This window comes from Dermacentor silvarum, chromosome 6 (assembly GCF_013339745.2).
Source record: "Dermacentor silvarum isolate Dsil-2018 chromosome 6, BIME_Dsil_1.4, whole genome shotgun sequence".
Lineage (NCBI taxonomy): Eukaryota > Metazoa > Arthropoda > Arachnida > Ixodida > Ixodidae > Dermacentor > Dermacentor silvarum.
This window is the reverse complement of record NC_051159.1, coordinates 165,741,081-165,766,756: the sequence shown is the minus strand read 5'-3', so window position 1 is coordinate 165,766,756 and position 25,676 is coordinate 165,741,081. Positions and strand designations below refer to the sequence as shown.

The 25,676-nt window shown below is 44.6% G+C and overlaps 2 protein-coding genes across 2 annotated transcripts in view; one reads left to right on the top strand and one right to left on the bottom strand.

Moving 5' to 3' along the window:
- LOC119455210 (uncharacterized) overlaps positions 1-25,676 on the bottom strand; it is a 251,918-nt gene that overhangs the window by 187,407 nt on the left and 38,835 nt on the right. The window lies entirely within an intron of this gene.
- Positions 1,084-25,676, top strand: part of LOC119456342 (connectin) — a 39,938-nt gene continuing 15,345 nt past the window's right edge. Inside the window, exon 1 of the mRNA XM_037718057.2 lies at positions 1,084-1,457. Coding sequence (XP_037573985.1) covers positions 1,303-1,457 — 155 coding nt within the window. The 5' untranslated portion in view covers positions 1,084-1,302. The remainder of the gene's footprint in view (positions 1,458-25,676) is intronic.

Genomic DNA, 25,676 nt, shown 5'->3' with positions numbered 1-25,676 from the left:
GCGCCAGCCCATTCACAATGTAAGAAAAAGATAGCACACCGACCTGACAGAAGCACAAAGCTACGAAGTAAACCTCCCAGGGCGTTGACCACGAAGCAATGTAAGAACAAAGCATTGTGGAATGCCAGCGTCATAAGCCGTCGCAGTTGAAGGCGACGAAGATACTGCTGCAATTCTCAAGGACAACGAACCTCCACAAACGTCTTTAGCTTTATATGGTGTCCATGGTGCTGCACGTGACTCTGTGCTGTTATACGGTGTGGTGATCATGACCAGCTGGAATTTTTCAACCCTGTCCGCCATACAAACACTTTTACTAACTCGAGTCAATGCAGCAGATTGTCTATACATATTAAACGCTGCTAAATGTAATTTTCAAGCATGATATATCTTCTTGATTGCGATATTATGGTGTTTTATGTTTCTTGCTTCAATTGAGTTTGAAAAATTCAAACTAGAAAGATTTCAATGTCAATGAAAGGGCTTCAGAAAAAAACAAAAACGATACTTTAGAGTAACATGCGCCACTGAGACCCGCATAGAACTCCATTACCATCGAACTTTTGAAGCACACTCAGGAACAAAGGAACAATCGGTAGCCGGTATGAAATGATCGAAGTCAAGTGTGCCGGTACATGACTTATGGCAGTGCTCATTCCGTCACTCGGTATAGAGTTCGACCCACATCGACTCAAGCACGCTGCAAAGTGCCCGTGCGACAGCGATGTCGGAAACTACAAAGTGTACGCACACTTTACGCTCGCACACTTTACTGTAGCAGGCTATGCCCGAGTTACCTGATGACACTCATTTCATCGTTATCTTGCCTTCCGGCATTTATCATTTTTTTTCCAACATTTCTTAAACCCTTGAGTTTAATTTTTGATGATTGGGATAGTCTGTCTTTCGGCACGTTCAAATCGTTCGATAAACAAACAACGCTTCGAATTCCTCGCTGTTGGCAACAGCTAGAAGGGGAGGGGGGGGGGGGGGGTGCGTTTCGCAGAGGACCTCCGGCAAACGACGCCGCTTCGACTGTGCCGCCCCGCCTCGGACGTTCACTTCGCCGGCTCCGCTCCCAGCAGCGCGCGCCCCACACACCGCGCAGCGGCAGTCGGGGGCGCGGCACGGTGCCGGTCGCATCGCGGTGGTGGTCGCAGCGGATTTCTCCTCTCCCGCTCCTCGTCGTCTCACGGATTATTACGCGTTCCGCTGGACTATACGCCGCGCTTGCTTCAAAAGTTCGGCGGCTGTCGCGGTGTTGGTGGTGGTGGTGGTGGACAGTGGTGGCGGAGAGTGGGCATGTCCGGCACCGACGCCGCTCCGTTGTCCGGCGCGGCACATTGCCGGAGGACGCTGTCCCCTAGTAGAGACGCCGTCGCGAGCAGGCGGCGGCCGGCGGGTCAGACGACGCGGCGTGACCCACCGTTCCTGTTCCCGGCGATGATGCTGCTCAGGTGAGGCGAGAGTGCGAATAAGCGGAGCGCTTTTCTTTCGCTGCGTCGTGTCTGACACCGCGCGCTGTCTGATGCTGCGTTTGTGGTCGGGCGTGTCAGTGACTCGCAGCTGCCGCCGGCCGTAAGCCGGATCTGCAGCGGCAGCTGTCGTACGGCCTCTCGGGCCGGCAGGCGTGTCTGCCTCGTGGTAGCGTCTCTTCTCTGAGCAGATCGAGAGGCAAGAAGCGTGAAAAGGGAGCGCTAATTAAATACTGGTCGATATAAATGACGTAATCATCTCCAGAAGCGAAAAAAAAACTACTCGTATCCTTCTACGGCGCTCAAGCTCGCTGCACTTGAGTTTATTGTAATGACATCTATTTTATCATGCTGGTTTATCAGGAGATATCAAGTACGGGAAGAGCACTTGTGATGTTGAGAACAGCGCTTACGAGCAAATGAGAGTGACACAGAAATTTCTGCCCCCTCTCCAGCCTTTTTTTTTTCTTTTTGGCGCAGTGACAAATTATACTCCCTTTAAAAAGGAGGACAGTTCAACTGTGTTCGTTACTTTATAATCTTGCCCCAGGAAAAGGCTAAAGTTGCGAAGTGAGATCTGTTCCAGCTACGATGATACAAGGAGATGGTATAGACGTTCTCTCAATGTTTCGAAGCACTATACTGTAGTGCGTAAGCCGTCACTTTTGAATGAAGGGCTCGCTTTATCGGGTTCTCTTATTTGCCCTTGGAGAACATGAGGGAACTCTTTGCGCGAAGAAATGTGGGTCACCAAGCCTTTCGCACGCCCTTTCAATAAGATAAGCACATTATCGCGGGACGACATGGTCTGTAAGCCATTACACGTAAAGGGCGTGGTATCCTCCGTTTTCCAGATGTGTACTTATGTTGGATTTCTTATGTGTTTGGCGTTACTGATGATGATCACTGACCGCAACTAAGAGGAATTGAATGATTTCCCCGCTTTTCTTTCTCTAGTGGCCAGTTACTTTAACGAAATAAATAAATGACCATCTGTGCATCATCCCATTATGCGTATCCTGACATCGAAGTGTACGAAGCATAGTAACGCTAACAAAGTATCTCGATTCGATGTTGTATAGAAATTTCTAGTAACCGGAACAAGCCTCACCGCCAGCTCGTTGGTATGGGGAGAACCTGATGGCCATTATGCTACCAGCCGTTACGCTCTTGTCAGCCACCGTTCCAGCGTGACGCTGCAGGTCTTAACCGCCGGCACTACTTCGCGATACCGATAAGCGTCTGTGAGAGCGCAGCTGTCACGCACTTACGCTGCCACCAATAAAAGGCGGGGCCTTGTTCTGATGGCGGCGCCAGAACAGGCACATCATCGGGCGCTTGATCGCGCATGGGTGAAAGAATGCGACCATTTGATTGCTTTCTGTATTTCGATGTCCCCTTTTACCTTATCAGCAGAATAAACTAGTCTGGGGCTGTGCCTTGTAATAAAATAAATTGTGGTGGCTTGGGACGTATTATGTAACGACGACTTTAATTTCCTGTTTTTTCTGGACCTCCGTCATTGATGGAGTGGTGTTACCCTCGTCACCAGAGAAGCGGCCATAGGTGAGCCATATGATAAAATAATTATTCGAAGGCGAGGCAGAGCATTCGTGAAAAATATTGTTCTTCCCGTTTCGCTGATTGAGTCCAGTCGAGTTAGCGTATTAGCCAAATTGAACCAAAATAGTAAGAACGGTAGAGTTGGGCGAGATATTTGCGAGTGACGCATTATCCTTGTCTGTGTACATTTTAATTGTGGGTCTTGAGTTTCCGGCTGCCGTTATAGCTTTGTGCATTGTCAGAATAACGGAATCATGTGTGTAGGAAGACAGATATGCGCATTAATAGGTTCGTTCAACCATTCATTCATTCATTCATTCATTCCACAGGTGTTGTATGTGATTATGCAGGCGCTGCCTCTTCATTTCATGAAAAGCAATATTATTAACCAGACTCGTGTTGCTTCCCCCCTCGCCATTGCATAATCGAGTTAAACCTACCAGTGCTTAAACATACGCTCACATAAAATAGAAAATTTTGTCCTTTACAGCGGACATGAAAGGAATCACAGGAGATAGGTATAGCGATAAAGAAAAAAAAGTTAGGAATTACGAGCCTGCAGGAGCAATGAAGGCGGATAGGAACGACAAACCTCTGGTGGGATTAGATTCAACCGAAACGAACGTGCCCGCCATGACAAAGAAAAATTGAGCCACAGGAGTTTCGAACAGTAAATATGCAAACAGCGCTAGTGCTGCTTATATCCTTTAAGTAATGTAGAAAGCAAATTTTCGTCAAGAGTGATGACTAAAATTGGTAAGGTTGTGCGATCTCTAACCCGTTGTTGCTATTGACTAAACCTATTAACTAAAAATATTTAACTAAACCGACTCAATCATTTCACTTGGAGCTAGGGTGGTGTGACCGAGACATGTTAAACGAATGCCAATATGAAAGGCAACACCTGGACTGCGTTAAATCCGGTAGTTTTTATTGTTCTAGCACTGAAAAAAAAGAAAGCGGGATTTAATATTGCGAGAACAGCATAGCAAACAGCCTTGAGTGACGTTTTCACTTGCATTTAACAGCCAGAGAACGGCTGTTAAATGCACGAACTAAGTGTTCCCTTTCATGTTGGCGCAGAGTGTACAGGCAGCACATCTGAAGCAAGAAAAAGGAACCGTGGGCAAGATGAGTGGGACATGGATGCGTTGAAAAAGTGCCCCTTTCGCATGGAAAAAATGATAAACGATCGCTGTGACAGCCGGATGTGTGCAAAAGAATTGTCCTAGCGGCAGCTGTGTAGCGCACGACAGCGTTCATTTTTCTTCCTCTTTCGTTCTAAATTGAAATGAAATAAAAATAACTAAGTGCGCTATATGTGTGCTTCGATAGATATCACTCCCAAATTAGATTAATGTAGTCTGCGACAGTGCAAAGCAAGCATGATTTTCCTTTCCTCCCGCTTAAAGAGAAGCACGCGCACGCACGCACGCACGCACGCACGCACACACACACACACACACACACACACACACACACACACACACACACACACACACACACACACACACACACACACACACACACACACACACACACACACACACACACACACACACACACACACCAAGCGCCAACAAAGTCAGGCTTTCAGTAAAAAAAAAAAAAAAAAACCAGACATCATATATACTTAAAAGTATTCCTCGCAGTAAGCGTCATCCAACTATGCATGAGCATAGTTTTCTAGGAAATCGGGTGTATTCTTAAAAAGCGAAGGGGGAATCGATAATGCCCAAGGCTATCTCAAAAATGGTAGTGTTCGAAGCTTCCGAGCTCCTCCCGGTTGCCATAATGTGCAGTCAACGCCTGAATAATACATCAGCAACAGTTAACTTCCCTCCTAGCCCGCAATTGCCAACGGTGTTAGCGACGACTCTAGCTTGCCAGTCGACAGCGTAACAAATGTGTTACGGTCAGAAAACGGCGGAGTGAATAAATATTCTAAAAAAGCAAAATGAACGGAACACGACTAAGACCCGAAAAAAGGAAAGCGGAGGGGGGAACTGGCATCTCAGTGTCCCACATACAAGTTTAATGACCAGTTGTATAAAAGCGATGCGCACTTTGGACTTCAGTTCAAACAAGGTCGTTAGTGCGGAAGCAACTCGCGTGAATCTTCTTTCTCTCGCGTCTCTATCCAAGAAGAGATCAAAATGACCACTTCAAAGCGTAACGCCTCTCCGCTTCCACTCGGTCATGCTTCTGTGCTCGAGGTGGCAAAATAGTATTCTCATATTAATGCGTGACGCGTTCCAGGAAGTGCTGGCAGCGTGATATGTAGCCTTACGGTGAACTCCAATGATATTTATTGCTGAGAGAACTCGTTTTCATTGTAAAATGTTATTCTGAACTTTCTCCGCTTGTGACGAGGCGGATGAAAACATTGAGTCCTTGCTGTTGGGCTGTCCGCTTTATGCCCAGCCAAGGCAGAAGCTGCAATAAGTGTTGGAACTATAAAATTAATTAATTTATACGTATGTGAATTCATTGTAGCTTCTTAATGTTCTTGCGCTTTTTTTTCGTATTAGAAGGGAAGTGTAGTAACCGTAAATATTCCGGGTGTTCAAAATTAAGCTTTACGAAATTTTTAAAAATCGCCTGTGGCAGGTAGCGTAATTCTTATCATTGAGCTGGGTTATTCGAAGAGGCGGACATTAGTAGCACGAGAAATAGAAACACATATTCAACTAATTATCAAAAATGTACTAACGAACTTCTTAGTTAATTACTTTACGACACATTTTGCGATTTACGAATTGTAGACAGTGAGTTTGCAAGATGCATCCACTTGAAATGAATTTCCAGGATGACACCAGTTTAGAGATATTTCCCAAAGTGGGGGACGAAATACGTGGGCGTTCCAGTTACTTTTGTGCTTCAATGTATAAAACAGCTCACTGGCTACAATTCGTAAATTCCAATATGTGTCGCAAAGCAATTAACTAAGAAGTTAATTAATGAATTTTTGTTAATTAGTTGAATACTTGTTTCGATTTCTCGTGTTACTAATGTCCGCCTCATCGAATAACCCAGCTCAATGATAAGAATTATGCTGCCTGCCACAGGTGATTTCTAAAAAAATCCGTAAAACTTAGAAATGAACACCCTGTATGTCGCTCTCAGCCCGGTACACCCAGTGAAACTTAGCTACCTGTTGCCGGGGTTAATTTCATCCTAGCTTCACCTTGCCTGACCCTGCAATTTTGTATGCGCCCTCGGCTTTGCGAGAGCACGGCAAGGCACGAGAAAGACGAGAGTCCGTCACTTCGCACGGGGCATAATTAAAACTGTGTAGTTCCCGAAACTTCGCAGTGGGTTATAAGGGAGCGAGCCGGATTAGGTTTGACCACCTTAGATTGTGTGGTGCGCCCTCTAACTAACTCTAAGTACACGCGTACTTAGAGTGTTAGAGTATTCTACACAACTAATGGCGATGTGTAGAATTCTATGCAGCATCAGCTCTCATGGAAAGTTTATTCACCACGAAGGTCGCAACTTTAATGTCAATATATTTTCATGTTTCTGCACGACACCCGCACACCAGCGTGGCCGAAATGCAAACACGGTTCAGGCGAATTCACAGTGTGAGGCGTCTGTGAAGCGATGTTACGAAGGAAGAATGGAGATGGCAGGTGTATGCACAGGGCAGTACGGCACACATCTAGCTACATTGAAGGATTCTGTACCTCTCGTTTCAAAAAGGCGCATAACTATTCTGGAAGATTGGTCAAGGATGAGCACTACTATCGAGCACTACTCATCAAGAGGTCGATTGCTTTAGAATTAGTTATGAGCTGACATTATTTAATGAAATCTTGTGCGGGATTTTATTTTTTTTGCATTTTTTCATTATGGAAAAAACAGGTGTGCTTACTGGCACTACTTCATAGGTCAGCCTATACGGATTATATAAGTCTGTTCTGTGGTACTTGAATTTGTCCCAGATTTGTATATTCTTTGTGTATATATATATATATTCGTAAGCATATATCCACGGAGATACCGACCAAACCAGCAGCAGAAAGCACCAGCCATTTCAAATCCGGGCGGGTAGGTAAAAAAAGCTGCGATTTAAAGGAAATAGATTAAAATGTAGTTGGGAGTGTGAACTTTCGCACGACGTTGTTCGGCACAGCCTCTTCGCTGCACAGTACTTGGGAGATGGCGTTAAAATAGGTCGACGCACGCGGTTCGCTTGTATTCACAGACTCGATCCGCGGCCGCCTCCGTACAATTACCCAGCACTCTGTCGGAAAAACTGTTTTGGAAGCGCTCAGAGCACGCATTTCGGGCTTCACTTTTAAACCATTGTCTTCGCCCCTCCTGTTCCGACGCAGCAGTTCGCATTGCGAGTGCGCTGCGTTTTCTAATCCCATTCAGCATGCCGTAGCGTTTATTCTCGCCAAATTCCTCTTCGCATTTGTGCCAGCGAATGTCGCTGGCGCAAAAATAAAATTTTACGGTGCCGAACCAGCATCGTTTCAAGCGGGTATGCGGCAACTGAACCCACGAACGACAGTAGAGCCGCTATACGGAGATGAGTGCGTCCTGACTCCAAAGCGCGTAACGCAAGCACAGTTCTTGACGTTTAGAGGCCGCTACTGGTGCGTGGAATGCCTGCCCACATGCGAGTATTCTACGTGCGATGAAGTTTAAAAGTAGAGCAAGATGCAATTTTCTTTTCAATAGACGAAATGTCGCAGAACAGTTTTTTTTTTTCGACCTGCTGTGGAAAGGAAAATAGCAATGTTAGGTTTTGGGCCAGGCGTGCAATGGAAGGGCAACACACATCTAAAAAAGATAGAAAAATGTGATAAAAGCATTCGCTGGATATACTATACTTTCTAGACAGATCAGCATAAATCAATTCCGTGGACGGTCGAGCACAAAGCTACGACCACAGTTCACATATATCGGCCTACTCGAGGTGCGGTTCCGACCATCTTCCCTTTTTCAAGAATATAATGAAAGTATTATAATATACGAGCATAGCTTATACTTAAATGCTTCTAGTGCTACATAAGCTTCGACCTTAGCGGACGATTCCTCGCTGTGAGTTTTCTAACAGTTCACATTGTGCGGCTAGCATTTTGGAGTAAAATAATGTACTTTAAGCTTGCACTAAATTTTGTTATCATATCATTTTGCCCGGAATGCCATTGACGATGCCACACAATATATTGCACCTAAAGAAATGCCCATGTTGTTAGAAACTGTCTCTGATTTTTATTGCTTATAAGCGTGTATTGCACATAATAAGCTCTACAGGGATGCTTGAAATTATACGTCAAAACGCTATTCTGCATGCTCAGCGAGATGCCCAACTGAAACGTACTTCTACACTTCTATTTTTTACTCTGTCTATTATGACAATTGATACTTTTACGGCGCCGCATTTTTGGCTAGCGAGCACAACTATATATGACCTAAGTCCCGATGGGTGAAGACAGCGCGCTTTTGTGTTGGTAAAAATCAGACCTTATACGACCAGGCCACACGTCAATTGCTGTTCTGTTCAGCGCGATTTTACTTTATATATCAGCAAGATGCCGTAACACTCAATTTCATTAACCGCCAGAGGTTTGCCGCGAATTTCGATCCTATATACCGAATAGCAAAACTGTCTGCGCTGCAATTACAATGTGTGGCCCAATTTTAAATGGAATATTTACACGGCAATAAATACACCACTACTTAAATATTTTTTTGACTATGTGCCGAGCATACAACAGTATCTGCGTGTCCCCATATACCGCATTCGAGAAAGGATTCTGTATGGAAAGTCCGATCAATCGCTCACCGCATCACTTCGAATCGGCAATGCAATGCGTTGGTTTACATGAACTCCCGCTAGTATTCACTTTACCCTCACGTGTCACTTCGCCTGCCACCCGGACTGTTCCGTCATGAAACAACTTAGTGCGTGGCATGTGATTGGACGTCGCATTTACGAATGCTTATTAATTCCTCGTCGGAATGGCTAGCACTGCCGTATGCAATTTTTGTGGGTGTGAGGAGACGATAAAGCATTTTCTGTTTCTGTGCCACTGCACATCCTTCAGCGTTGAACGCTGTGCTCTTCGAGCTAATGTCCGGCGCTAGATGACAGATTGCCTTCAGAGGAAGAAATCGTGGGGCCTTGGCGTAAGCGCTCTTGCGTGAACAAGGCCACATCAACTTTGTTGCATTTCTTGAAGCTGACTGGACTGTATGAAACCGTGTGACTGTCAGCAAACTTTACTTTGCGAGTGTTCCAGCTTGACTACCTCTTTATTATATTTCTCATCTTTCCTTTCTCTCATCTATCTTTTTTCTTCCCCAAATGTGGGGTACCCAACCGGGCATGATATTGGTTAACCTCCCTGTCTTTCTCTTCTTTTGGACTACGTCGCAAATAATGGCGACTGGTATGATGTAATAGGCTGACAACCGTGCGTACAAAATAGTTTACAAACCCCCATCGCGTAAATCGGCTGTAATTGATGACGGAATACTAAATGAGTGCTTCCTTTAAGAGTGAACCGTGTAATACATAGTATTGCGAACATCGAACGTCCATGCGAGTCTGCAGCATGCGTTCACAACATACGACTTCAGAATAAGTTCTGAACACACGAGTTCACAACGAGGGTAGTCATATGCGTGTTTCGCATGTTAGGTGGTATATCCGTTGTACGCGGGACCGCAATGTATGAGGCAAACACAGCGGTGCTCGATGCACACCATGGACGCCAGAGACACGCAAAGACACGAGACAAGGGCAAGAGGACACCGGACGTGCGTAACGAGGCACAACTAGCAACCGCTTATTGCCCCGCGTTCGCAGGCACGCGAGCAGGAAAGGCTGAGAGAAGGGGAAAGGGGTGCAGCGCGTCCGACGAGCATGGTCAAAAGCAATAGCGTTCCGCAGTCGACGTGCAGTGCCGGCCTTCCCTCTAACTTGTCTGCTTGGCTCGCGGCTGAAACGAGCGCACCCGCCTACAGCTGCGGGTTGCCCTTAATTACGCCTGCACCGTCTCTTAGTGTCTGCCTGTAGTGTACTAGTTGGGGGCAACGTCGACACTACTCTACATACTACGTGTACTGAGCTCTGACTCGTGCAGTGAGCGTATGCACATCACCATTTGCGTGCAGTACATGTGTTGCACGTTCAAAAAAAAAAAAAAAAATACCGCACTTTCGTCATAAGGGCGAAGCAATGAATGCGATAGCCACATGTTAGAATACTGCACGAGGTCGAAAACTCGTAGCTGTAGTGGCAGTATGAATTGAAGTAAACGTAAGCCGACTAAGTAAAAACAAGCTGTTCTGCTAGGGGTCCTCGGTTTGAATCCTGCAATCGGACAATTTCACTTATGTTTATAAATTAAAATCCAACGCCTTTCTTAGCGATTTTACCGCCACATTTCCTTATCGGGTATGTTTCAAACCACTTTCCAGTGCCGATCACGGAGGCAGTGCACAGCCACGCCAATAAAATTACACCATTTTAAGGTTTGAGGTCTGTTAGTGTTTAGAACGTGTAATGTTGAAGTCTGAGAATATTTAAGATAAAAGGTATGCGTTTTCGGCATCTTTTTTTTTCATGGCATATGTTTGTGGGCTGCTATTATCGAAATTCTGAGGAAGAATTTGTCAAGAATAAGAGACCTGGTCTGAGCAACTTTAGGGACAGAATAGTGTGGAAATATAACCCGCATATACCTCACGTCATATAGCATGGCGTAGCATATAGAATACATATAACTAACTATATACAAAACCTCACGGCGACGATGACGATAAAAATTCGCTTGGAGTGTCTACATAATTGCAGTCACAATAACAAAACAGATAAAAATAACGCTTATAGGTCTCACGTAATGGGTTAGAATGCATATCTCTATAGCTCTGTAATTTGGAAATCAAGACGACACATCATTACGTGTCACACTATGCATGCTATGCATACGCTCTTTGTATTTTATTCATACGCCTGTGTATGATACAATACAGGTGTATTGCGTGGTTTATTGCATTGCTTTTCATCGCGACAGAGGACACAAACAAAGAAATGCGTAAACTACTGCGCCGTAAACTTAACGACACTACTCCAATTGTAGCCACTGTGGAAGCCTTGTTGTAGTCTTGTATGCGAGGGTGTCACCGGTGTTTCCAGCTAATAAGGACAGTTATGAACAGTTATGAAGATCGAGGAACGAGGATTCGTTGTGCGAGTATTTTCTTGTGATGCCTAGAACGTGGCTTGGCCTTCACAGAACTCCACGCATTGGCCAAAGGAACACAAGGAATCAAGTGCGAAGTTCAGTCTATAGGAAAGCAGTCGTTAATTAGGACAAAATAGAAATTTCATAACTATTGTTGAAATGAAAGAAACATAAGTAAAGGCCGCTTGCTTTTATGCTAGCTTTGTAACGCGTAGAAAAAAAAAGCCTGCATAGCATCGTCAGTGTTACTTCGTGTTTCGATTCATGCTGACGAGAAACATATATGAAAGATAACGAGAGGCCACTTCAAGAGCACGTCAGGTAGGCGCCGTGAGCCCTATCGAGAAATGTACTCCGAATGTAAGAGCAATCGAGACGATGATTCAACTGCGCGTGTATCTCTCGCTATCTAATCTGTCTCGACATGAGCAGAGAGACACGCAAGAACATCTACCTTTGAAAGTTTCACCACACGACTCTCTCGCGACGGAGCCGCATCGGCTTGTAGCTGCAAATAGCTTCCCTTTTCGAGCCCACGTGGATTTCCTTCATGAGACTATTCAGTTCTAATCCTTTCAGTCGCGGTACGCGACTTGCTTTCGCAAGTTCTGTCCAGTGGAGGCCACCGATGTTGAGCTGTGGGTAAATTGAGTTGCCTCGTACTCATCCTGGCTTCATTTGACTTCAATATGTGTTGATTACTGCTACACACGACCACTTTGCTTAAGGCGCTATACCATTTTTTTTGCACGATATTCAACGTGGCGCGTCAAGACACTATCGCAGAAATAATTCTTTTGCTTGCTCGTAACGCTTGCAGCTACTAATTAACTAGTGCACGCGCTTTGAGCCGCTGATTCACTTCTGGTTCTGAAAAGATGCAACACAACTGACAGCAAAGTAAATAGATGTTCGATTGCTCTGTAATTACGAGGTTTCACTAGAAAATGGAAAAAGCACCATCCCACCACGTTGAATTTTTTTAGCTCTAGCAGTGCCTTGGAGTACAATTATGTAACTGACGCACTTAGCAACAGTGCAAGCATAATTCGCGACCGAAGGAGCAAAAGCATATCAAAACATTGACTCTTCAAAATACGACTGCATAAAGCAGAGGCGGACAACGTCCAACGAAAATGAATACTTTGAAGGTGGATGCCGTGACTAGACAACCAGGCAATTTGGACAAACCGACAAGCCGGATATTTCTGCTACCATTTCATTTGTAAGTCTTTAGGACAAACTTCTTTTCGGAGAGCGCCACTTTCTCATATCGGATGTCAACGCACCCACTCTATACTTGCAAATTTCTTAATCCGATCCATCCATTTGCTTCTCGGTCAACCTCAACAGCGTCCCTCCTAACATGACATCCATAATGCTACTTCAATGGGGGAGATAAATGCTTTATATAAATGCTTTATATTAGATTTTATATGAAAATCTAACGACTGCCTTGTCATGTTACTCCGCGTGCAGTACTCTAGAGCGATGAAGCAGAGAGATAAAGAACACAAACATACAAACAATCACTCATAGAACACTAGAAGGGGAACTTCAGGTAGTTGTGAGTCAACGCTTGTGTCTGTCTGCCTTATATGCCATTATCACGGTGCATATGATATGGCTCTGTTAAGTTGAACGTATTTGTTATGCTGTTTTTGTGTTGTCCCAACTTTACTCCGTCACTGCCGCTATTATTTGGTTTCGAGAAGTGACACGGCGTCGAGCAGCGACACGTCGATGCTGCTGTTTTTTTGTGGATTGCTGAGGCCTGTGATCATCCCAGTTTCTAATGCAATCAGGTTTTGTGGAAAAAATAAAATAGAAATTTCACTGATTGATTGATAGTGTTATGATCGGCTTGGAACTGCACCTCTCAAATGTGGGAAACAAGCCCGAGCGCCTTTCCCGTGACGAGATAATCCTCTTTCATCCCCGAGAAAGCGTCTCACCTCTACGACCGCAGCAGACGCAAAGGGCGAGCTACCAAGAAAAGGAGGACCGAGGGAGAGGAGGTCGTCAACTTGACCACCGGAGAGAGGACCACCGAGGGGATTTAAGGCCGTCCTGGCCCCCGTGTTAAACAGAACCGCTCGAGACTCGGATAGAGTCAAAACCATGTACCAATGAAGTGAAAACAATCTTTTCTATTTTTCATCATCACGATGCCCGCCTTCATCGCCGTCTCCTGATTGCTGCGGTGACGACCCACCTCACCCGGTCGAGATTATATCAATAGGTTGATTGGCTGATTGATTTATGTTCCAGTGGCATAGTGGCAATAACATGGTGATACAGAATTCCGCTGCTGAACATGAGGTCGCGGTTCGATTAGCCGACGTGGCGGCACCATTCCAGCTATAGGAATAAAATATTAAAATGCGTGTTAGCGCTGAGACTGTGGTGCGCATTAAAAATTGCGAGGCGGTTAGAATTTATCCGGAGTCTTTAGTGACGTCCTTCCAAACGCTAGCTTCCCGTCGCAATGTTATCATTCGGCATTTTTGGAAACAAAAGAAAGTTAATGCCGCGAGCAGGGACGGAATTTCTGCTGTGTACATTTAACTCATTTTTCGGGCCCGTATTTCAGCCCGTTATGGAAATCATAATTGCGGGCCTAACTTCTCTTGCTCCTCACAACAAAGGACTTTATGTCGGCAGACGTCCCGTTTGCTTTTATACGAGCCTGGAATTTCACACGGACAATCGCGCTCTCATTTGGTTTCCTTAAGATCAAAGAGACTGGCATTTTCTAGACGGCCGTGGGCCACATCTTTGTAGTTTTCTGCTTGGAAAGAGAGAGTCTGAGGCTTTCTTTGTTCTTTTGCAATTGTGTGCTTTCTTTTCGTAATGTGAGGCGTAGTTTAATAACGGCTCTGCGATCCGTGGGCCAATTGCGGAAGCCCAGGCTCGAAAATCAATTTTCGCCTGCTCCATCACACTTTGTGTGAGAGCTGCTGTCCGGATCACCAAGGTGATCAATTTGTACACCAGCTATGCTTACTTTATTTGCCGCTTTTAGTCAAACGTGGTGGAATTGGAGTGAAGCCATCCTCTGGTTATGCTGAACAAGTTAATTACCGAAAAACGTCGGCTAGGCCGCGTTATAGCTAGCCTTGGCAATCAGTACACGTTCGTCGTTTTGATGAACAGTTTAGTTTGAGATAATCCATCTCTACTATACAAATTATGCTTTATGATTAGAGTTCGGTGCTTTAGGTTTTTATTTTACGGAAACATTGTGTACTTCTTTCGGGTTTATCTGCTATATATATATATATATATATATATATATATATATATATATATATATAGCAAATAAACCCGAAAGTAGTACGCAATGTTTCCGGAAAATAAATACCCAAAGCACCGAACCCTAATTACAAAGCATTTATTTTTTAATAGAGATGGATTATCTCAAAGTAAACTGTTAATCAAAACGACGAACGTGTACTGATTGCCAAGGCTAGCTATAACGCGGCCTAGCCGACGTTTTTTGGTAATTAACTCGTTCAGCATAACCAGAGGACGGCTTCACGACAATTCCGCCACGTTTGACTAAAAGCGGCAAATAAAGTAAGCATAGCTGGTGTACAAATTGATGACCTTGTTTACTACCTTGATCTAAATCTACCTTGATCTAAATTGATCACCATGTTTTACTAACTCAACCCATGGTTCGTGCTTTTTCACATTTCTCATTCACTGGGAATTATCTCTGATGTTTGTGGCATAGACGGCCTTTCCATGGCCTGGGCCGTTATGCTGTAAGAACTCCTTTTGCTCGGTTCTTTTTCAATTAATATATTCATTTTTCGGACCATACGATGCATTACCCGTGATTCAGGACGAAAGGAGGTGATTAAGCTCCTGACGGGGTCCTGCTCGCACTAGGCGCCACAGCTACAGTGTTCATTGTACCAAGTGGAAAAAAATTTAAATTTTTGCTGATACCAAGAGTAGTTAGTTTTGTCACACAAAAATGTCAAAAGTACAAAATTGTTTCCCGCTACACAATAGAAAAGCACTAATAGTAACATTTCACACATTCAGTAATCATCGTACCATGCGCCGGTCACGGCTTTTCACTCTCAGTGATCGTTACAGGGTACCGACCCTGTTTTGCCAGGTTCGTGCATCAATTATCAAGCAACAATAAGGTTTGTTTTTTTTGTTCACATCTCGCTCTGCATTTACAGGTTACTAAACATTTTACTTGGCTGCGACAGCGTCGCGCACCTTTCAGTAAACTACAGCCGACACTTCGCGCTTTCCGCCGTACGGATGCTTGCGTAAAAGCAATGCACCGGTTGCAGAGCAGGTCTCTGGGCCACCGGCTCTTTCAGTCTCGCCGTTATATGAACGAGCTTCTATGAATAGCAGGCTAAAGTAAGCCGCCGAGTCGCCAACTTCGCGTGATTCAACCGGGCGGGCCAGCCGACGGGAGGTCAACAACGGCGTTGGTTGGCGCGTTCGCCATTTCTCGCCGTCTCTCTCCGTAGTGACACCTTCCGTCGGCTAGAGCGGCCGCCCGCGTGCCGCCGACTTTGACGCCGCGCCAAGACCGCGACTCGGCTTCAGACAGACGCGTGCGATACGCCTACGGTTGACACTCGGCATCCGTCTTCCGTTTTCTTGCGCAACGTGCGCCCTCACTACAAGTTACAACTGTCACCGTCGGCATCTGCTTCGGTCACTGTCGCCTCAACTCAGCCGCCAACGTTCATTTCCGATTGCCATACTTTGTGTCACATCACCGCTGGCCCTCTCCTACACTGGTCGCGTGCGTGCCACGGCGCGTTTCTTGCAGCAACTAAAAAAAAACTGCTGAGGGCCACTGAAAGAAAAACCTTCAGTTCTATGACAAAGAGTACTAGATGATCATTCATAATTTACAGCCATGCTTTATTTTTCTGCGTTACTTTTACTACACTAGATATTCGGGGTAACTCTACGTAGGCGAAAAACAAGAGGGGGAGGGGAGAGAATAAAATTTTCATATCGCAATGTACCAGCGATTGAATAATTGAGAATAGCGTATCGTGTATTACCTAATTCCATATTATTAATCAAGAAAAGGGAACTACTCTACCGTTTATATTATAGAAGCAGTGACCGAGGTGTCTATTATAATTTTACATAGAACATCCGGGAATATTCGTATAATATGTTTCTGAATGGCTGAGCAATCGCGTTAGTCTCTGTCTACGTCAACATCGACAAAAACATGCGAGAAATGCGCGTGCAGAACAAACAAGGAGCGCACGGGACGATTTCTGAACTAAAAGCTGAACATACAATTGAACAACTAAAAGTTGCTAGTCTAGAAATCGGCCTTGGTACTCCTTGCCTTTTATGTATGCGTCTTCATCTCTCTTCTATCTATACCAATGTTCCCTTCCCCCAGCGTGGAGTAGCCAACCAGATGCTTCTCAGTTAAACACCATTTTTTTTTTCACTTCTTTTCTCCTCCTCTGCTCTCGCTTGTTTCCGAACTAGCTGGTTCGTTATGTTTAAACTAGCCCAACCTTTTTCTCTCTACATCACTCCAGTGAGCTGGAAGTGCCGCTTTGATCTGTTATATAAGTATTTTTACCTTAAGGGCACGGTTTTATTTTAGAAAAGGAGTTATTAAAAATTAGGCTTCACAGGAGCGCTTCATTCAACCGGGTGTTATTCTACCAAAACTACCTACGACTTTGTCCAACATCGCCGTCATACAAGTTAATATAGTTATTTAGATACAAACAGTTTTTCGTTCCAGTCTAGCTTCTGTTCTATTTTTATATTAGTGGGATTCAGTGAAAGTGCTTATATTGTACTTTGGGGGCTTTTTCGAAATTCAACTTTACCATTCTTCGCTAAACGGGTCCAAGCCCTCACTCTTATTAGGAAATTAAAGCAGCGAACGAAATTGTCTCTAGCATGTGATAGAAATTTCACCGTACTATCGGTTTACGTAAGTTTCACTCCTGTGGGCTGATGAATAGAAAGAAGAGTATTTCACTGTGAAAAAATGTGTTCGAGAGAAATCGATCGAAAGAAGCAATACATTACCTTTGCTCGTTTCCACTTCGGCGTAGAATGCACAGCAGCTCACAAGCGAAAAACAACAGCGACATTGTGTGACACCAACATTTCAAAGTCAGCCTGCTTTTGTTTTCGCCCTGGAGTTCCACTGTTAGCGTTTAATTCGCCGCCATTCGTGCGTTCACAGCCAGATTACCTTTTCTGCGGGCAGCTTAGTCTTGGCTCTAATCGTAGAAAGTGAAGACAAAAGTTTCTAGTTCATGATGGAGAAATTCTGCCCTGGCAGTTTGCGTAATGTCGATTCATTGTGCTGCTTCGCTGTCCATGCACAGAATATTGCGCAGCCCTACCTGAAAAGCCGTTTTCGTGTTCCCTTCCGCAGGACGCGCTTCATTAACAGGTTAATAGTGCATCCAGCCATACATACACCTATGCGAGGTGAATTCAGCGCTGGAGCAAATGTTGCTGGACGAAATCTTGAGCACAGTACCGCCGCCGTCATACGCAGCGACTTGATTCTTAAATGGAATCTCAACGCTCCAGTTCCAGAAGAAAGTTTGTTAGATGTTGCGAGTCGATAGCGTCTTTGTTAAAGTCGTAACATCAAATCTATCCTTAGCGACGGAGGTACTGGTATTTAGTATTGGTTTATTCAGAGAATGTACACTTTTCATATTCCTGGGCTGCGTAAGCACTGGAGTGCTTGAGTGCAGCATAGGCAGTGAGTTAGTACAGTATTTCAATTTTGAAGAAAACACAATAAACAAGATACGAATAAACAAATATCGCATACCAATGATCGTGAATGCTAATACTTTTTTTACAGCAACCTATACAGCGTTGCTTATCTTCTTTGGACAACAAAACAGAGTAGATCTGGTTTGAACAAATGCAGTTTGAATACATAACTATATTGCGACCGTTCACTTGTGTTGTGATGTGCAAAAAAATTATATACACGTAGCACGAACTACTAATTGCTAGGAACATGTTCTTGAGGGCTAGCTTAGCCTTCTTAGATTATGTCATATCGCAAAGATTCACGGGGAGGATATTAAAAAGTGTTGGCACATAATGTCCCCTGCTTGTCTTTCCGTACTTATAGTGTATACTCGGGGTGATGAAAAACTTCCAGTTCTTGCTTCACCTTTTTAATGTTTCGTCACAGTAATTACGTATATATCACATAATCACGAAACTGTTCCACATTCAATATGCCAAAGCTTTGCCATTATTTCCATTTCCGCATTTTCGGAATAGATGCGGTAACCGATATTGACTGTAGATTTATTTATAATTTTATTGACCTTGTTTTGTTGAGATATTTGAATTGAATCCATATAATGCGATTCCGTATGTTAGACATGACATTCCTAGGGACTCATATTGGCCTTCGTAGGTGCAAAGCTGTACATGTTTTAATATGATATATTCGGGAAGCTACTGTTCGGAATATTTTACATGCATGATCAACGTGGACGTACCAAGACACAATGCTGGGAAACTCTACGCCTAAGTACCTTGCATTTCTTGCTATATTCAACCGGTGTACATGTACAACTATGAGAATTGTCACCTGCAGGAACAAAGGTATTGCGAAGTCCAATCTTTTGTGAGGATTATGTAAGCACAGCAGCTTGGTCTTTGATGTACTAACAAAGATGCAGTGTTTTTTTAAACGATTGCAATATTTTATATATGTCAGACTGCAAATAGTCAACTGCTTGTTGCAAGCTGGGACGTGCCAACACCAATGCCGAATCGTCGGCAAACTAAAACCGGTAAAAAAATCGCTTTTGCAGAACGCTAGTTCATTACTGCCGTGTTGTAATCGGCTTTATTTATTTAAAGAGTCTACAGAATTGTCTTTTTGATTATCTAGAACTTTACAGCGTCGCAATCCAGCAATACTAAAAATTGGGCGAGTTGATAAAGGCTGACCAAATTTAGCTCTGGTGCAAAAAGTAGCAGAACAGAAGCACACTTGACCGCGACGCATTAGCGTTTTAATTTATATCATTTTTTGTGTCTCCATTTTTCTACTTGTGGTTTGCCTTTTTTCGCTACAGTTTAATATGTTTAGTTTTTACTAGCTCACATAAGTGTCGGTTTTTGCTGAAGTACATTTCTAGTTCAATAGGATCTATTTTATGTTGTAACCTAGACTTCGCTAGTAGTTGGTGCTTGTTTCCGTTATCGTATACTTGTGCTCAGTCTTTTTGCAATGCAGTTAAATATGACATGGTAAACGTCGGATTTAATTAAAATCAGGCAGGCTGAAACGTTACGGGTACAGGTGTGGCAACGAACACAAGTTTTGGTATATGCTTTGGATGTTAAATGCTCGTCGTGATCATCGTCATCAGCCTATATTTTATGTCCACTGCAGGACGAACGCCTCTCCCTGCGATCTCCAATTACCCCTGTCTTGCGCTAGCGTATTCCAAGTTGCGCCTGCAAATTTCCTAACTTCATCATCCCATCTGGTTTTCTGCCGACCTCGACTGCGCTTCCCTTCCCTTCTCGTCGTGATTATGTCTCCGCCCAGAGGCTTATGTGGCCCTTCATTTGCAGCCGTCATTTCCGTTTGCTAATTTTACTACGGCTTGACGTTGGTTGCCATGTTTGCTAACCTGCTCTGATGTTTCCTGCGTTCACTGCATTCGGGTGGGAAATGCTCTGCAGGTAGAGATTGGTTGTATTATTGGTATGGATAACGCAACGTATGCAAATATGTTTTTTTAAATTGTTTTTAAACTAGTTTTTAAGAGTGTTAACTTACTGATAGACTTTCGCCAACCAAATTTCAACGTGAGATAGCGGCGAGGTTGTTGTAGGAGGTCCCAAACTAGTTTAACCTTCAGGTTATCACCTTTATAATGAGCATCACTACATGCGTCAGTTTTTTATGCTTTTTATTTTCATTTTTACCGCATCAGAATGCGGTAGACACTGACGAGACCTCCGGACGTTATTCGTAGAAAGCCATACGGTGTCAGCCATCACTTAGGTGTTCTGTCACTGTCACTACTTTGTTTTGATGGCGCCGTAATGAGTTCCGCGACTATTTCGAGCTGATGCGCGTGACTTCGCCTAATTAGTGCGGAACGTAGGGCGTGATTTTTCGTTGTATCCGTGCATTATTAACTGAGACGTGGGCTTTCACGTATTTCGTTATAATCACAATCATTCACTAGCCCATGAGGAAAGCGAACTTGTTAAAGGGTCGAAAACACCCTTATGCGGTGTTCATTCTACCAAGAGATGTCTGCTTCGTTCTCTCGTTTTTTGTGCCTAATCTTCGTAGTCATGCGTTTGCGTACTAGCTTCATCTTAAAGCTTCAACCAACTATCCCGCGGAAAAGAGCTGCTTTTATTTTCAACCATACACTGGGTCAATGCTTAGCGTCTTATTACTCATGATGGCGCGGTTTCTCTACTGAGAAGCAACCTTGGTACCGTATTTTGCCACGCTTATTTTCGTTTCCTATTCGCTAGTCCTTCGTTGCCGCATGGCTCTCGCGAATCCACGTCCCCGCTATTACTGGGATCGGCTATTCAGCGGGACGAATAATAGAGAAAAAATGTAATCGGAATAAATGAATCCTTACAAAAAACGGCCCCTGCCATGCAGTACGCAACTTCCTTTCTACGCGGTAGATGGTGCTGCACCACGCTCAATCCTGCGGCCACTTGAACAGACGTCGTTTGTCACCCCATCGCGACAGTCAATTGCGACCTATAAGTGCCTCTGGCTCGCCGCGTGCCAACTTCCGCCCTAGTTGCTCTCAGCACGACGCCACGACTGCCAAGACACTGACAGACTGCCCGCTCTTCTACCGTGCATGGTTCACGTCCCTCGTCGACCAGCGGAACTAAAGCCGTCAGAAGAAGAAGAAAAAAAGATGACGCCTGCACATGAGTCAAAGCAACACCAAGAAAACAAAGGATATACCACGCGTTCTCCCCGCCATTCCTAGTGCGCCACCCGAGGAGAAGAAGACAAAAAAAAAACTAACAATGTAAACAAAATGAAGGCGCCGCTGTCCCATCTTGTTCGAGGATTAGTTACAGAGACCGGAAGCTGCAGTGTGAGCGCAACATTGGCAAAGAATGGCGAGATTGAGTTACTCGGTATCCTAGCGGGAGACATAATCACGAACGATCTCCTCTCATTGGTTTGCCCGCCTGCACGAAGTTAGCTGTTGTTACGGTGGTGGCAGCATCAGACCACTGTGGTTCTTACGATCTAGAGCTCTACGATGCAAGCCGACGGCAGCGCGGAGAAAGGATCATCGCCGATGGACGCGGAGTCGTGCACTTACGGTTGCTGGCAAGCTAGTTGATACCGGAAACACTGCAACGTTGCTCCTCTGTATATGGGGGTTAGGCTTAGATTACGCTTTCTTTTTCAGGTACAAGTACAAAGAAAGGGAATACCAATCTGTTTAGTTGGCTGGTGGTAAGAAAACAATGCTTTCATCTGTATATGAAAGGTGAGACGAGATGTCCGAAAGGCAGCAACGAATGGCAGCGACGGCTCCATCTAGTTTGAAAGCCACGCTCTCTTCATAAACAATGTCTGTGCAGGCAGAAAACACGCCTGTTCACGAAGTTGTAATCATCATAGCGGTATGGAAGGCAACAAGCATACCAACTAGTTAAAATTTTGGCTGTCATTTCAAACAACCAGCTTGTACTCCGTTTCATATACTTAGCAGGCAGCGCTATATACGTTGCGAGTAGCACGGCCATAGAAAGTCTCATTCGGAGCGTTTTGTTGTGCGGTTTCGTCATGCGCGGTGCCTTCTACGCGAAATTACTAATACACAGATAACAACTGCAACACATGCACGTAAGGTATGTAAAAATATGTAGTATTTGTGCACGTTGATGCTGCCTGTATGCGACGAACTACTTTTTTTTGGTCGCGAAAGTGAGCACCTTGCGTTGTCTACTGTGTGTCTTAAAAGGGCAAAGAGCATGTCTGTAATTGCAGCCATACGCGGAATTCTTTCCTACTCCGCAATTAGAAGAGCGAAAATAAAATATCCAAAAGGGGAGAAACACGAAACGAATTAGACGCCGAAGCAGCACGCATTGTACCGAAAAAGATTGCATGCAAAATACAAAGATAGAAAGAAGAGGACGCATATATGCTGTACCGCAATCAGCTACGGTAAACTCCTAATTAATTACAGGAAGGGTAAAAAAAGCACGGCTGCTTTTAATGTAGTGTACACGCTTTCCGACATTGACGCTAAGCTCGAGCAGGAACAATATGAAGGGTCACGTTCGGCCAGAACAAAACCGAAAAACTGTAGAGCCTCATTCAGGAAACTAAGACAAACGTGTTGCGCAAGCAGTGACAAAGCCTGGAACAACTTTATTCTGTGAATCGCTTACTGCCTGAGTAAACCTCGTGGCCTCCTGTTTGTGACATGATGCATTGACGCTCAGCTTTCGATACATTGCAAATATTCCAAAAACTAAAGTTCACGATGTAACCAACGTCTGTGTTTCGAGTGAATATCATGCGACCTGGTTTTCCGTTGTTTACAAGATTGTATTACAGACAGCTGAAGCGGGAGAACTCTTGAAGCAAACCAGTTCCACTTTGCATATATAGTGAAGTGGCGCGAACTACATTCAAGGCTCTTGCTTCAGCAACTGATGTTTGCTGTCGAAGACAAAGGAACTTAAAACGACACAACGTACCGAAAGTTGGAATAAGGATTCATTGCCTTTGGGAAGGTGGTCATACAAAATACGGCGTTGTCCTTGTCGTTGTTCTTGTGTCCATGTTTTGTACGCTTGCCTTCCCGCAACAACGGAATTCGTAGGTACACACGGCTTGAAGTATACGTAAGCTCGCATCGAACACACAAATAACGTGAAGTGCGCCTCAGCTGCGTATTTGCCGCCGCGAGTCACACACTAGGGGAGTAACAGTTTCGCTACAACGAGTACTGTTTGTAACGAAACACCATCCTCGAAATAATATATATCACGCGTGCCTACCACGTCTTTCAGTCAACAAACACCGAGCGTGCGCCGATCATAACAAATTTGAAGGATGCGGCCAAGCAGTTTCAGTGGTGGTTTCCAGAACGTTTGCGCTGTCGCGGTTCTCCGGAGTGCATACGGAATCCAAACTTCTGGTATGCGTGGGCTTAACGCCGTGAGCACGTAGACCTGACCTCCTTTCCCCTGGCCTGAAAGTAAAAAAAAAAAAAAAAAAAAAGAGAAGAAAAGAAAATACCGATGTAACTAAAGCGCCCCGAGCGGTTTCTTAAGTACATAGCTTTTTTTTTTTTTTTTCTATTCCGTTGCGCAACCGCCGTCTGGGGCACTTACGACAGGAGTGCAACGGCCTCCAAACAACTGCCGGCGAGTCTTGCCGCGGCAAGCAGCGCGGTGTCTTGAAAGAGGCACGTTTCTTTCGCTCCGCTCTTTTCTTCTAAACCCGAGCCGCGATTTACCACCGTCGCTTTTCGTGGCCAGATGGACGGGAAGAGGAGAAGGAGGTTCGGCGTTCGGTCGACGAGAAAAAGCGGAAAGATGCGAAACGCGCAACGGCAATGGCTGAAGAGAAAGTCCGACAGACACCGACCAAGGTCCGGGTCGACGCAGCGGCTCAACGCCAAAGGCAAAGATGGAGCGGGTGAATGCGAGAATAGCGCTTGGCGCCGCGATTTAGTCGAAAGTAAGAGAAAAGCAATAGAAAAGAAAGGAGCCCGAACACAGGAGGCATTCCTTAACTTGGTGAAACACAGACGCACTGCCGCTTATTGTCTTCTGCCGTTGTCTTCTTTTCGGGCTTTTGTTTCTGGCGCATTGAGGAAGATACGTTCGTGACCGAAGCAGTAGGTGCCTGGCTGTTTTCTTGCTCGTGGTGGCGTAGAAGTGCCTTCCTGTGCGAAAGAACGAACGAGCGGAGAACACGGACCGAAGATGCATGCTGTCGCGCAGGAACAGTGACGGTGATATTTGTCTTTGTTCTGGTTCCCCGAGGGCAATGCAAGTGATGTTAAACTAAGGCGGAGAGTAAATCAAAGAAGTAGTTTTAAAATGACGACTTCACCCGAGGGCACCGTCGCAACTGCAGCGGACTGACAACGCACCGAACTGTGCACCGTCCAGATTTACTGTACACTCTATGTAGCAACAGTTCTTACCACTGCCGTATACACATTACTTTGTCCAAACCCTTATCGCAAACTGCTTCAAAGATACGAGGGTACACTCCAGAGGCTCGTGGGGAATTCTGTGAGATGTTCATTAAAGATAAGGGAACACGGCGCTCGCTTTCACACCATCTGTGCGTTCGCGAATGGGCCAAGACACCGCGCCAGACATTCTTTTCACTGCTAAAGTATCTGGCGCATGTCATTGCAGAATGATACCAAGTCAGTTTTTTCCTCGAAATATTTGCGAGAAGTAAAATTACTAATCTTTCAAGTTGAAATTTAGGCACCTTAAGGAGCAGAGAATGTTCTTCGTGTGCATGCTGGTCATGGCTGTTTACGAGTGTCTCTACTGAGGAAATGAACATCGGTGGTGTTTCTTTTTTTAATTATTATTAAATGTGTGCGTACGAGAGGTTGGAATCAAGAGTGATGGTGGCTATATCTTCTCTATTAGGAAAACAATACATATCAAGAAGAGACCCGGTCAAACGAACAAGCAAATAATACAGAATATTAACTATAGATATAAATGCAAGTCGGGAAGGGCTAACACACAGTTCAGATAAAGTTCAAATTGCCATATTGTACGCCGCCACAAACGCAATTTGCACAGCAAGTAAAATCAGATAAAAAAAAAGAAAGAAAAGAAACAGAAACCGAACTGTGGTGTAGTCACTTGCAGTTCTGCAATTGACTGCGTGCACTTCTGTCTTCGACCCTTGTGTTAGGGCTGAGTTTTGTTTGTAATATAGAATCAATTCCAAGTAGCCCAATTTTTAGTGTTAACGCATAGCTGCAGTGTTGCTTTGCCACGTTAAACCCAATGAGTGATCGAATGAATGACTGTATCTACATATTTCTTTTGCTGAATATATTCATCCACACGGAATTTTTCACATCAACATATTTTGACGCCTCACGGTATCGACTGCTTAAGTTACTCAAAGCGCTCCTATACAAACAGGAAGCAGTTTATTTTAACGAACGGGAGAGAAGAGCATTTCATTGTGTGTGCAAGATCCAGTGTTCTTTAAAAGACGACCCGTATAGTGCGAAAGAATGTGCCGCGTCCTCTCGATATTTTAGGGGGCTGTTAAATAATGGACAGCCATTATTTACGAGTAGTTGTCAGCTTCATGCTCTGGACAGACCCCGGACAGGCTACCACTGCCTGTAGCAACACAACACAGCCACCGATATTACTG